This window comes from Macrobrachium rosenbergii, chromosome 48 (assembly GCF_040412425.1).
Source record: "Macrobrachium rosenbergii isolate ZJJX-2024 chromosome 48, ASM4041242v1, whole genome shotgun sequence".
NCBI lineage: Eukaryota > Metazoa > Arthropoda > Malacostraca > Decapoda > Palaemonidae > Macrobrachium > Macrobrachium rosenbergii.
Window position 1 is genome coordinate 40,697,564 of NC_089788.1, and position 14,056 is coordinate 40,711,619.

General features: G+C 40.3%; 1 protein-coding gene across 2 annotated transcripts in view; it reads left to right on the forward strand.

The window, feature by feature from the left end:
- Positions 1-14,056, forward strand: part of LOC136831358 (protein VAC14 homolog) — a 301,501-nt gene that overhangs the window by 69,113 nt on the left and 218,332 nt on the right. For both annotated transcript variants that reach the window (XM_067091678.1, XM_067091679.1), the window contains exon 4: positions 13,323-13,540. In XM_067091678.1, the coding sequence (XP_066947779.1) occupies positions 13,323-13,540 (218 nt within the window). The remainder of the gene's footprint in view (positions 1-13,322; positions 13,541-14,056) is intronic.

Sequence of the window (14,056 nt, forward strand, 5' to 3'; positions counted from 1 at the left end):
GGTGGTTGGGGGGCGACAGGGTGGCATTAAGAGCATTTAATTTTAAGCAATTAAAAGCAAAAAAGAAAAAAAAAAAAGACTTAAAATTACCGAACGTGGGGATCTACGACTTCTTAGTGAGTTCCAGCCTGATGTGGAGAAACCGATATCCCTGCGCCAAGCACACCCATCCCATTAACAGTAATTGTGAAGACCAAGTTTACTAAATTAGGTATTGTTTGTGAAATACATCTTCGAGTTTAATATTGTTGTTTTTAATTTGAAGCAAACCGTCCCCCCCCCCAAAAAAAAATAATAATACTCGCATGTGTATCGGCGGGAGGGGGACACTAGGAATCCATCTGGAAGCCAAGGGGGCACCAGCCTGAAAAATTTTGGGAAACTCTGACTTACATTAACCTTATGGGAAAATGGGGGTTTTTCAAATTCGATGTACTTCATTGTTTTTCAACCGATTTTTCTCGTTCAAAACCATTTGAAAGATAATTTCCTCTACAAAAAAATCATAACAGGGATTTTTGAAAAAAAATTTATTTTTTTATTTTTTACATACTTTTGTTTTTTTATCAATAATTTCAATAGGTAAAAATCAAAATTCAAAAATCTGTGTGATGAATATTTAGACATTTTAATGCTCTACTATTTGGTTTTTGAATGACAAAAATCGGTCAATAAACAAAGAAGTAGATATAATTTTTTTCCGAAAATCTTAAGTTTTGAGAAAATGAGCGTCAAAGTTGTCATATACATTTACATCTGTAAATTCTGAAGTATTAAACCTAGAGACTTTAAATTTGGAGGATATATAGAAATCATGTTTATAAACATATACTGTAATTTTTATTGAGATTGGTTGAATAGAATTCAGTATGCATAAGTATGAATTTTATAACTTCAGATAAGGAAAGGGCCTCCTTTGTATTCACTCATTCTCTCTCTCTCTCTCACCTTTTTCTAGTGAGCACCAGCACCATAATCTGGGTCTTCTTCAACCTTGCTTCTTTTTGTTGTTCTTTTTTGTTCTGAACCTTTACGTTTGGATGCCTCTGATGAATGTCTCTTTCTCTCTGAATCTCGATCTTGCAAATACTTCACGTTTGATGCAGTCACATTTCCAAATTCAGTCTTTAGCAATGGATAACTTTCAGCATATCCCCAGTTATGTTGCAAAACAGTCAAACAGACTGACTGCTGTACAGTTTTCAGTCCAAAGAATTTAACCTTTGAAAGTCTGTATGTACCAAATTTTGGAGGGGAGTGACTCGTTAGGGTTTTGAGTCTTCCCCATAAGACATTTTTGAAGTAAGCAGATGACACTCCCAAACAGACAATGCAAGTGGGCATAACCATTTTACACTTTTCTTTCTTTATCACCGACCACATTTCACGCTTTTAGCTTACTTGATTATCATCTCTATTACCTTATGCTACTATCAATATGATAATGACACAAAATCATTATAAATATATAGAAAAAGACAAAGAAATGAACAGAACCTACCTTACTAGCTTATCTTTACTGTTGTTTACCTAACTTGTATCATTCAAAGAAAACTTTGAGTTCATTTATAGAAAACGTATTTCTAAATTAGGGGACACTATAGAAAAAATTTTTCAGGTACTTAGGACAGAAAAAGTTTCCCTACGGGATTAGTGTTGCTTGCGCGACCCGGCGCGCTAGAGGGGGCATAGATAAGTGTAGAGTAAAGCCTTTTTAGCCATGATTTATACATTTTTCATAAAAATAACTGTTTGAAACTTAAAGTAGAGTGGTTATCCTACCCAAAACTCGTAAACCCAAAATGGGTTTCCGGACGCCATGGGTCGCCTGACGCGCCCCTTAATGCAGTTTATTATAGCTGACATAATCTTTAGAGTCAGAATCCTACAGGGAAATTAGTGGTACAGGCAGTCCCCGGTTATTGGCAGCCTCGGTTACTGGCGATCCAGTTTTACGGCGCTTGTCTAACAACGACGATAAAGATTTTCACTGCTGATAACCGGTTGTCGGCGCCGATTCCCTCTTATCGGCGGCACTGATCACCGGTTATCGCCGCTGATTCCCTCTTATCGGCGGCGCTGATCAGTGGTTATTGGCGCCGCTAACCGGGGATCAGTGCTATTACCGCTGATTTTCGGTGAGCGGCGATTTTCGGTTGTCATCATGCCATCGGGAACGGAACCCCGCCGATAACCGGGGTCTGCCTGTACTGTAAACAATGCACAATCATTCCATAGTGGCAGAGACTTGTATGTGGACTGTATTATTAATGTACAATTATTGAGACTTGTATATGGACTTTATCTAATTTTCTAAGCTCATTTGCATATATATTGAGTGAATGTGTAACAACATACAACTGTTTAATAACTTAGGTTACTAGAATCTTTTTGCAGTAGTAGGGAAAAGTTCCTCTGAGGTATGGGAAGTTATTTTAGAATTTAAATGTCTCATAGAAAATCATAAATACTTTTGATAAATTTACTCTCCGTATCATACCATCAAGGGCAGAGTCCAGATTACGACAGACCAATAGGCCATTACTGGTCAAAAAGGGATCATGGGCCGTCAGGAGGTGAATATAACCATTAAAGACAAAGCTACTTGTATCAAAACAACTAAAATAGGTGGACATGTTCTGTAGTTGGTATGTCCAAAAATCAGGCAATCATTGCATGTCAGTGCTAGACCACAGGAATCAAGCTTGATTGAAAAGGTAGAGATGGGTTCAGGAATGCTTTAGTCAGGTCTACCTAGTCCCTAAACAGGAATAGGGCTGTTTTATAATTTTCTGGCAAGCGTATCATCACAACAGGAAAATGCAACATGAAACTTACAAGATGGTTCTTACTGATGAAAGGGGAAGGACTTTGCAGGAGACTTTACTTGGTCTGGACATAGGAAAAAGGATTCAGATCTGAAACATTACTCTCCACATTCCTTTGAGACAGTTAATGCTCTCATGCTTGGGTACCTTATCCTTTATCAGCATATGATTTCACCTGGCATCATCATTCAAGATGTCTTAGTGAGTGCATTGCTACCTCTGTACATTGGACAGCATACTGCACTTTGTCACTACATTACAGTATCCTTATGTGTTGAAGGTCCCAGTTAGTCTTCCTGTTATTGGTTGAGTTTGTCTGTAATAGGTTCATTATATGATGGTTGGAGAGCACAGTTAAACAAACCATACCACAGGTGAATTATTCAGTGACCCTTTGTGTTTATTAGTCTGTGCTACACACTCACATTGTTATGCCTGGTTTCCTTTTATATACTAACTGCTTGGTATACAGCCCAACTCAATGCTGGTCCCAAGCCTCAATAAATAGGGAGGGTTGGAGTCATGAAGGCTGTAAAATAGATGCCAAAATCAATAACATAATGAGCTGATCATGATAAAAACACCTGGAGGAGGTTTACTTAAATGACTCAACAAGAGATTAAGCTGAGAAGCAGCAGAAGTAGTTTGATACACAAAGCTACATATCTTTCTGCTGCAACAGAAAGTTTTCAACTAACTGGTTATGGCACCATTGCTCCATGCCTAGTAAGAAGTATAACGAGATCCTCTTCTCATCCTTAGATGTATGTAACTCAGGAAGGTTTGTATGGTTTTGCAAGCATACGTGATCATTGTAGTTTTTATATAAGTAACTTACCCAGTAATTACTTAGCTAAGAGTTTCTACTCGAATGGCAGCGTAAATTTTGAAATTCACGGTAGCGATTCTTTTGTTTTTATGTAGGTGACAAGACCCCGCCCACTTTCGGGGTAATAGAGAGGAACAACTAAGCCAATAGGCCAATTTGTTTCTGCTGCTGGTATCGTTCACATATCATGTGACTTAGCAGCAGCTTGGTTTTGACAATTGTTTTTTCTTCCCATCTGGTGAAGTATTCTTTGTATGGTAGCCTTTCGGCATTTTTTTTTCTTGATTGGTTTTTTTGTGACTGATTATGACTTTGTAGCTAGTTAGCCCTTAAACGCCTGTTGGACGTAGCAAACGTCGACTAAAATTGTCTGTTGAATGCTGAGTGGACGTAGCAAACGTCGACTACAAAAAATGTCAACCTTCGGTCAACTTTGACTTGACCGAAATGGTTGAAAAACGCAATTGTAAGCTAAAACTCTTACATTCTAGTAATATTCAATCATGTACCTTCATTTTGCAACAAATTGGAAGTCTCTAGCACAATATTTCTATTTATGGTGAATTTTTAAAAAACTTTTTCTTACGCCTCTTGTTCTAACTTTCGGCCGAAAATTTCAGAAATTCTTTCGTCATTTTGTCGTAATTTTTGCACTGTTCTATATTAGCCGTTACATAAAGTTTTATATATGAAAATGTGCACAATTTCATGTACAATACAACAGAAAATAACTCATGGTTGTAGCTTTATCAGTTTGGAAATATTTTCATATAAATCACGATAACTGCCAAAATTTCAACCTTCAGTCAACTTTGACTCGACCGAAATGGTCAAAAAACGCAATTGTAAGCTAAAACTCTTACATTCTAGTAATATTCAATCATTTACCTTCATTTTGCAACCAATTGGAAGTCTCTAGCACAATATTTCGATTTATGGTGAATTTTTGAAAAAACTTTTTCCTTACGTCCGCGCAGAAATTCTTTCGTCACGTTGTCGTAATGTTTGCACTGTTTTATATTAGTCGTTACATAAAGTTTTATATATGGAAATGTGCGCAATTTCATGTAGAATACAACAGAAAATAACTCATGGTTGTAGCTTTTATCAGTTTTGAAATATTTTCATATAAATCACGATAACTGCCAAAATTTCAACCTTCGGTCAACTTTAACTCGACCGAAATGGTAAAAACGCAATTGTAAGCTAAAACTCGTACATTCTAGTAATATTCAATCATGTACCTTCATTTTGCAACAAACTGGAAGTCTCTAGCACAATATTTCGATTTATGGTGAATTTCTGAAAAAAATGTTTCCCTTACATCTGCGCTTGCATGTAACTCGGCCAACATCTCAGAAATTCTTTCAGTCATGTTGTCGTAATGTTTGCATCGTTTACATTAGTCGTTACATAAACTTTTATATATGAAAATGTGTGCCATTTCATGTAGAATACAACAGAAATTAGCTCATGGTTGTAGCTTTTATCAGTTTTGAAATATTTTCACATAAATCACGATAACTGCCAAAATTTCAACCTTCAGTCAACTTTAACTCGACCGAAATGGTAAAAAAACGCAACTGTAAGCTAAAACTCTTACATTCTAGTAATATTCAATCGTTTACCTTCATTTTGCAATAAATTGGAAGTCTCTAGCACAATATTTCGATTTATGGTGAATTTTTAAAAAAAACATTTTCCTTACATCTGCGCTGTAACTCGGCCGAACATCTCAGAAATTCTTGTACTCCATGAGTGACCCAGGTCTGCCCTTCGGTCAAAAAACTGGGTTTGACGAAGGAAAACATTATTTTTGACCAAGGCAGACCTGGGTCACTCAGACCCAACCCTTCTTGGTTTTCTTTCCTTTTACATTTCACACAACTTGATAACCACTGTATATCACTCAATAGTGAACATGGGGATGATAGGTTGTAACAGTTGATGGGTGGAATGCGCTGCTCTTCTTCTTTCTTGGAACGGCTCTCCTTTCCTGTATTGAAGAGGTTTTGACGTTGGAATGGTTGTTTTTGATTAGGCAGACCTGAAACTCAAAGTCACTTCTCTCCATATACATGCTTTTAGCCTGTGAGAGAGCCCTTTGGGCGTTTTAGGTCTATTTAGACTTCTTGTTTATTATTTCGAGAGTCGCACACACCTGTACAGGTGGTGAATAGTCCTTCGTCTTGTTGTCGTAATATTTGCACCATTTTATATTAGTCGTTACATAAAGTTTTATATATGAAAATGTGCGCAATTTCATTTACAATACAACAAAAAATAACTCATGGTTGTAGCTTTTATCAGTTTTGAAATATTTTCATATAAATCACGATAAATAGAAAAAATTCGACTTTCGGTCAACTTTAACTCGACCGAAATGGTCAAAAACTGCAATTGTAAGCTAAAACACTTACAGTCTAGTAATATTCAATCAATTAGCTTCATTTTTCAACAAACGGGAAGTCTCTAGCACAATATTTTGATTTATGGTAAATTTTTGAAAAAAAAAAATTTTTTACGTCCGCTCATTACGAATTCATGCATCATTTTGTGATAATATTTTCTCTGTGTTGCTTTGATCGTTTTAAAATTTGTTAGATACCAAAATCATCGCAATTTCGTGCACAATACAACTAAAAAAAATTAAGTCATTAGCTTTAACCGTTTTGCTTACAGCGCGATTTGTATACAATTATATATGAGTTTTTTTTTTCCGCTGTCATATATTCCAATATTTATATATGATAATGATATTTTTTTTCATTTCTGATGGTTGCATACTAAACTTCAGGCAATGACAAAAAAAGAGCCAAAAATGAACTCTTAATCTTAAAAACTAAACGTGCTGTGATTTTTTTAAAAACTTTTACCGCTTCGGCGCTAACTCACCCGAACGCCGCCGCATACAGGAGACGTTTTTGTAAATAGGGCTTCGGCGTTAAAGGGTTAGTATGTCAGAACTAGCTCTTCCAGTTTCCGGTATTGCAACAAAGGCTGTAATACCTGGTTGACAAAAATTGCATATGACTCTCATACCTTGTGTACAAATTGCAGAGGGCAAGTGTGTACCATTGATTTGACATGCAATGAATGCAGGGATTGGGACGAATGTAAATGGAAGACCTTGACTTCTCATTTGAATAAATTAGAGAGAGATCACAAGAGGAAGGCAGCTGCTAAAGCCAGCAAGAACGACTCCTAAATCTAATGATGTAGTTATTCCTGCTTTATCTTCTCCCGTCATTCCTGTTCCCCTGTATCAGTAAATACTCCTAGACCACCTACTCCTGCTTCTGATTTTCACTCTTCCAAACCCGATCGCTTTGCTAGCATGGAAAATAAATTCGAACAGAGAATTAATATGGTGGTGGGTATAGTGGCCCAATTAGGGGCATTGATGCATATCCTTATGGATAAGTTTGACAAGAAAAGTGAAAGTGAAGTGTCATTGGAGGGGATGGCTGTTCGTCTGCTGATTCTCCTAGGCATTGGTCACTGCCATACGCCCCTGAACCAGGGAGGAGGCATACTGTTAGCCCAAGGGAGGTCAGTGGGGTCTGCCCACGAGCAGTCATCCCCTGAGACCAACTTGTTGCATCCCAGGTTGTGTCAAGAGACAGCCGCTGGAAAGGTGTCTCGTACATGCATCGGCTCTCGTCTAGTTCTGGAGATTCTTCGCCGTACTGTAGGCGTCAGTGGCGCTCTCCCGACAAGTCTCGTCCCTTGAAGAGGCGTTCTTCTTCCAAGGATCCAGCTCCTCGACTTCCCAACAAAAGGTTGAGGGAGCTTCCTCTTAGTCCTCAACCCTCTTGCAGTAAGTGGGACAGCCCTGAACGTTTCTCTTCTCCTGGATGCTAGGAACGAGCTTTGAGTCACTCCTCTGCATCTAAGAAGCGTCTTCTTTCTGATTCGAAGCACCCGGATTCGAGCAAGCACCTGGTAGTGGCCAAGCGCCATGTGTTAACTGAACATCAGCCTTCAATTAATTGCCCTGACTTGTCTAAGCTTCCTGCAGTGCTTAAGCCTCCTGAAGTGCCTGAATTGCCTGTAGCGCCTGAACCGCCTGTAGTGCCCGAACTGCCTGCAGCGCCCGAACTACCTGAAGCGCCCAAACTGCCTGAAGCGCCCTGCAGCGCCCGATTTCCCTGACGCTGCAACTCGCGATAGAGCTCCAACTCATCATAGTGCTTCGTCTCCTCTGCCTGCCGCCAGTGCTTCGGGGGAACCAACCAGTGTTTTGATGTCGGCTTCTAAGCTTCAAGCGCCAGCTTCGTCTAGTTTGGCAACGAATTGTCAGTCCACTTCAAATTTGGATCCAGCTTTAGCTCTGCTTTAGCCCAAGTTGGTTAACATTCTGCAACTTCTTCATGGACCATCCACTGCTAAGGCACCTCCATCGGATGCCCCCTTCTCTCCAGTTTCATGTGAAGAAGAGGATTCAGACCAAGATTCTCCAACGACTCCGTACTTCTGAAGTTTTTACTTCAGAATTTCTCCGTATTCTTCTCACCTGCAACTCCTTCATCCTCAGCTTCGTCTTTCATGATGAGTAGTCAGCCTTCAGGCACTGCTGGACTACCCAAGTTGGTTCTCTCGTCCTCATCCAAGAAGGCCCTTAGTGAAGTGGAGAACTGGCTTTCCGAGAAGAGGGAACAGGGGAAGGCTTGCTTTATTGTCCCTCCTTCTCGTCTTTCTAGGTCTCGCTACTTTGTTGTATGCTACTGGGAAGCTCCTTCCCTGGGAGTGGATGCCTCTTCCCAGGGTTACTTCTCTGGTCTCATTGATGCAGGCCGTAGATCCATGCTATAATTAGCAAAGGTCTTCTTTTTGACACAAGAGATGGACCACCACCTGAAAAATCTTTATATGACTTTGAAGTATTAAGTTTCATGGACTGGTGTTAGGTGCTCTTGCCAAGAAAGTTCAAGAGCCATTGCTTCCACCTGATTACTCGTCAGAACTTCTGGGTTTTCTCTCCTGCGTGGACAAAGCAGTCGGGGATAGTTCGCAGGAGATTGCTTCACTTTATGCAATGGGTGTGCTCAAAAAAAGGGAACTTTGGGTTTCTTTTGTCTAAAGGTGTTACTTCATTCCAAAAGTCAGCGCTTTTATTTTCCCTGCTAGACAAAGATTATCTTTTATTTTCCCCACTAGACAAAGATTATCTTTTATTTTCCCCGCTAGACAAAGATTATCTTTTATTTTCCCCACTAGACAAACATTATCTTTTATTTTCCCACAGACAACCATTAGCAAGATTGTTTCTAGCCTTCATAAGGAGTCCACACAGGATCTCCTGACACAGTCGACAAAGCGACAGAGAGATTGGTCCGCATTACCCGCCAGGACCTCCTCTCCTCTGCTGTCTAGGCCCTTTCGGAAGAGCAGACAGAGATCTCAATCTAGCTCCAGAGGATCAGTTAGGTTCACACCCTGAGCCATCAAGAAGTTATCGACTAAATCTTCAACGCACAAGTGAGACCCCAGTCCTCCATGCCCCAGTGGGTGCAAGGCTCCTTCTCTTCTGGGAGAGATGGAGTTCAAGAGCTGGGAGAGATGGCGTTCAAGAGCTGGGAGAGATGGAGTTCAAGAGGGGAAGACCATTGGGTAGTCAAAGTACTCGAGGGTTATCCTATCCCCTTCAGGGAGAGACCTCCCTTGACCAACACTCCCGTCGCATTGACGGCCTACTCCGAAGGCTCGGCGAGGTATTCGGCCCTCTCAGAGGAGTTTCCTCTCTCATCAGCAAGAAGGCCATAGAATTAGTCAGGAACTCCAAGTCGATGGGGTTTTACAATCGACTCTTCGTAGTGTCCAAGTCTTCAGGGGGGTGGAGACTAGTGCTAGACCTGAGTGCTTTGAATGCCTTCATAGAGAATACAAAATACAAAATGGAAACAACACAATCGGTTCTTGCTTCTATCTGCCGGGGATTGGATGATCTCCCCAGACATGCAAGATGCATCTTTTCATATTTGTCTTCAGGAATCAAGTTTATCAATTCAGAGCTCTTTGTTTCGGCTTCTCGACTGCCCCGGAAGTTTTTATGAGAGTTCTCGCTCCCGTAGAAGTTGGCTACATCTAGCAGGGGTAAAGATCCTACTTTATTTAGATGACTGGCTACTTCGCTCTCCCACGAAGGATTAATGCATGGAGGACTTACAGAAGACAATTCACATGACTCAAGATTTAGGACTTTTTTTGAACCCCCAGAAATCTCGACTAATTCCCACTTAGAGAATTCTCTATTTGGGGATTCTGAGAGACGCAGAGTTTTCAGGCTTCGCCATACCCAAGAAAGTTGAAGAATGTGTAAGGAAGATGGACTCTTTTCTCGCCCTTCATTTGTGCACAGCAACTCAGTGATGAGTCTTTGAGGCTCACTAGCCTCATTGAAGCAATTTGTCAGACTTGGGAGACTGCGCATTAGGCCACTTCAGTTTTACCTGAGAGTCTGCTGGGTTCGGAAGGTACATCAAGATCTTCACTCCTTTCCTATCACAAGAAATAAAGGAGGACTTGCGTTAGTGGAAGTCAGAAGAAAGATTGACAGAAGGGAATCTCTTCTCCCAGTGAACCCTGACCTAGGCTTCTTCTCCAACGCGTCGGATCTGGGTTGGGGAGCGCTCCTTGGGAACCAAGAAATCTCGGGAATTTGGTCCCTGAAGGAGAAACAGCTTCACTTCAACTTACAAGAATTAAAAGTGATTCACCTGGGTCTCAGTTATTTTGCAACAGAAGTCTGCAACAAGACGGTCACAGTGCATGCAGACAACACCACAGCCTTGGCCTACATAAGACATCAAGGGGGAACGCAATCATTCTCCCTGTGTGAGATAGCAAGAGATCTGTTGTGTTGGGCAAACCAGAACCAAACCCAACTAGTCACAAGGTTTATCCAAGGCAAATACAGTGTCCTGGCGGACGAACTAAGCAGCTGGAATCAAGTCCTTCCGATGGAATGGATGTTAGACAATCGGGTGTGCTCCAACCTTTGGAGACTTTGGGGACAACCGACCCTGGACTTATTTGCAACGTCTTGAAATCACCATCTATCTCTGTTCTGCTCCCCTGTTTTGGACCCTTCGCGTGGGCAACAGATGTGATGATTCAAGATTGGTCGAATCTGGACTTTTACGCTTTTCCACCCTTCGGAATGATAAGGGAAGTTCTCAAGAAATTCTGCTCTCACAGCAATGCAAGGATGACTGTGGTGGCCCCCTTTTGGCCACAGAAGGAATGGTTCCCAGACCTTCTGGATCTCCTCATAGACTTTCCAAGGATCCTCCCTGCTATTCCAAGTGTTCTCAGACAACTGCACTGCAGAGTTTTTCATTAAAACCTGTCAACTCTGGCCCTGACAGGCTTTCAACTGTCAGTAGACTTGTCCGAGTGAAAGGTTTTTTGCGATCAGCAGTGGAGGCCATTGCCAGATGTAGACGTGCCTCTTCCAACAAGCTCTACTGGGCAAAATGGAAGTTTTTTAGGACCTGGTGCAGAAGAAACGGACTTTCATCTTCTCAGACACCTATCACTCAAATAACTGAATTTCTTCTTTTCTTGAGGACTTCTCTAGGAAGGTCTTCTTCCACCATAAAAGGCTACAGAGCAATGCTCAGCTCTGTTTTCCGTCACAGAGGCCTCGAAATTTTTGCTAATCAGGATATTTCAGACCTAATCAAGTCTTTCAACACCACCAGGTCTAGAAAGGAGGCGAATTTCACTTGGAATCTAGATGTGGTACTTAAGTGGTTATCAAGTGACCGCTTCAAACCTATGCACTCTTCCTCTCGGCGGGATTTAACTAAAAAGACTATTTTCTTAGTAGCACTGACCACTGCGAAGAGAGTAAGTGAAATTCAAGCGATTGACAGAAGGATCAGTTTTTCAAACGGAAACGCAGTCTGTTCCTTCCTAATAAGCTTTTTGGCGAAGAACAAGAATCCTTCACACCCTTGGCCTTGTTCCTTCACGATCAAGAGCCTCTCTGATATTTTGGGCACGGAAGACGAAGAAAGAGTGCTTTTCCCAGTGAGAGCCCTCAGGTACTACCTGCACCGAACCGAGAAAATTAGAGGGCAGTTTTCTAATTTATGGTGCTCAGTCAAACATCCCGCTAGACCCTTATCTAAGAATGCTATTTCCTTCTTTTTGAGGAACCTTATTATCTAATCTCACTCCCAAGTGGAAGAAAATGATTTGAAAATCATGAAAGTGAAAGCTCATGAGGTTATGGCATTTGCTACATCAATAGCTTTCAAGCACAATCTTTCCTTATCCCCCATTCTTTAAGCAACGTACTGGAGAAGCAAGTCAGTGTTTGCCGTGCAGTATCTGCAGGACAAAAATTGCAGTACCCTAGGACCGATGTCTGTGGCTGGCGTAGTGACGGGTGAGGAAGTGTAGGAAATACCCTTTCCTATGTGTTTGGCTCTTTGCCTTATTCATGGTGTTGAGTTCTGGGGAAGCCTGGAGGGTACAACAGTGGAGTGCTCACTAGTTTTTTAGTGTTGGGTAGTGGTTGTGTTGATTTTTATGGTGTAGGTGATTCTATTACTAGTTTTTTGTTGTTTTTTGGTACTGAACCCTGGGCAGGGGCAATGATCTGGGCTTTGTTGACCTTCGGTATTCTCCTTCATCACAAAGTTCCTGCTGTATGTTCTGTTGACCTTCGAAGCACTCCTTCACCACAGAGTATCCAATTTCTGTAGAGACAACTCCAACTATACCATCACATCTCTACAGGTCGAGATGAGTGCCAACCAGAGGCAGTAATTATCTGCGCAGCTCTCTCACCAGGTAAGGAAACAACAAACATTGTCCCAATGTTAGCCTTGTTTAGATCATTAACTTTCATATGTAAATTGTTATTTTACTGTCCATGATTCCCCACCGCCTTTCAATGTGGAATCAGCTAAGTAATTACTGGGTAAGTTACTTATATAAAAATTATCTTTTTATGATAAAATAAAGTTTTATATATACTTACCCAGTAATTATGAATGGATCCCACCCTCCTCCCTGCACATGGACTGTTTTGCATCAACAAATTGGTCTGTTGGCTTAGTTGTTCCTCTCTCTTACCCCGAAAGTGAGCGGGGTCTTGTCGCCTACACAAAAACAAAAGAATCGCTACCGCAGTTTTCAAAATTTAAGCTGCACTTCGAGTAGAAACTCTTCGCTATGTAATTACTGGGTAATTATATATAAAACTTATTTTATCATAAAAATATCATTTTTATACATACAAATTCTTGTCTGCAGATTTGGTGTTGGTTTGGCATTTTGTTTTGTGAGATATTATAAATATGATAATTATTCCTCCTTCAAAGGGTAAAGTTCATCTGTGGACTGATTTTTTTAACAGTTGCTGGCCCATGGTGCTCATAATACTGCATTGTGACTCAGTGCAGCTGTATTAATTTTGGATGATTTATTTGTCACTTATGAGTGGATTTAAGGTACGGGACATGCAGCGTGAATCATGTTTACTTACTGTCTCATTAATTATGCTCTAACCCTTTTTACATTTTTTTTCAAGTTTTCCAGGTCTCAGAATTGTGATTGTATCATGTGATAATTCATAATACGTGTAACCTGTGCATTCATATAGAGTTGTTACACTGTACATTCATCAGTATTGCTTTTGGTCTTTACAGGATATTGTGACAGAAAGCGCTTCCTTTGATTTGGTCGGCTTTATTCCAGTTTTACGCGAAAAACTCTACTGCAACAGTCACTGGGCACAAACACTGGTTGTGTCTTGGGTGTCTGTTCTCCACACAGTTCCAGATGTAGATACACTCTCCTTTCTCTCTGAGATTTTAGATGGCTTGTTCTTCATACTGGAAGCACCAAAGGCAGAAGTCAAAAAGATGTAAGAACCTGTCATCTTCTCAGTGAAAATTATCAGTACTTTCATTTGGTATACCAGGGCTGGTATTTTAAACAATCCTGAGATATAATGTTCATCAGAGGCGAATGGGGATTTAAATAATGTACCCGGTGATGTAATGTCTATATCCCATTTATTGATAGTTTTTCCTTTAACAGCTGCAGAAAGGCAACATTTTTTTGTATTTTTATATTCATTACTCATACATTGCAGTTGTTAGTAGATATTTTGCTAAAACTAAAGCGTTTGAAAGGTTCGATAAAATTAAAAAATTGAGATGGAAATAATAAAATAAGAACATAGCAATACCAATCTTCATTATTGTTTACTTCAGTATTAGTCACATAGTGTCCCATAATTGTAGTATTACTGTCATAGCCCTTGCCAGATTTAGAGTTAATTAGTAATAAGGGGTTACCATCAACATGTTGACACTGGTGTTTTAGTGTTTCTTTAGTTTACTTTGCCTAATCCTCATTTGTATTGAAACAAATTGTA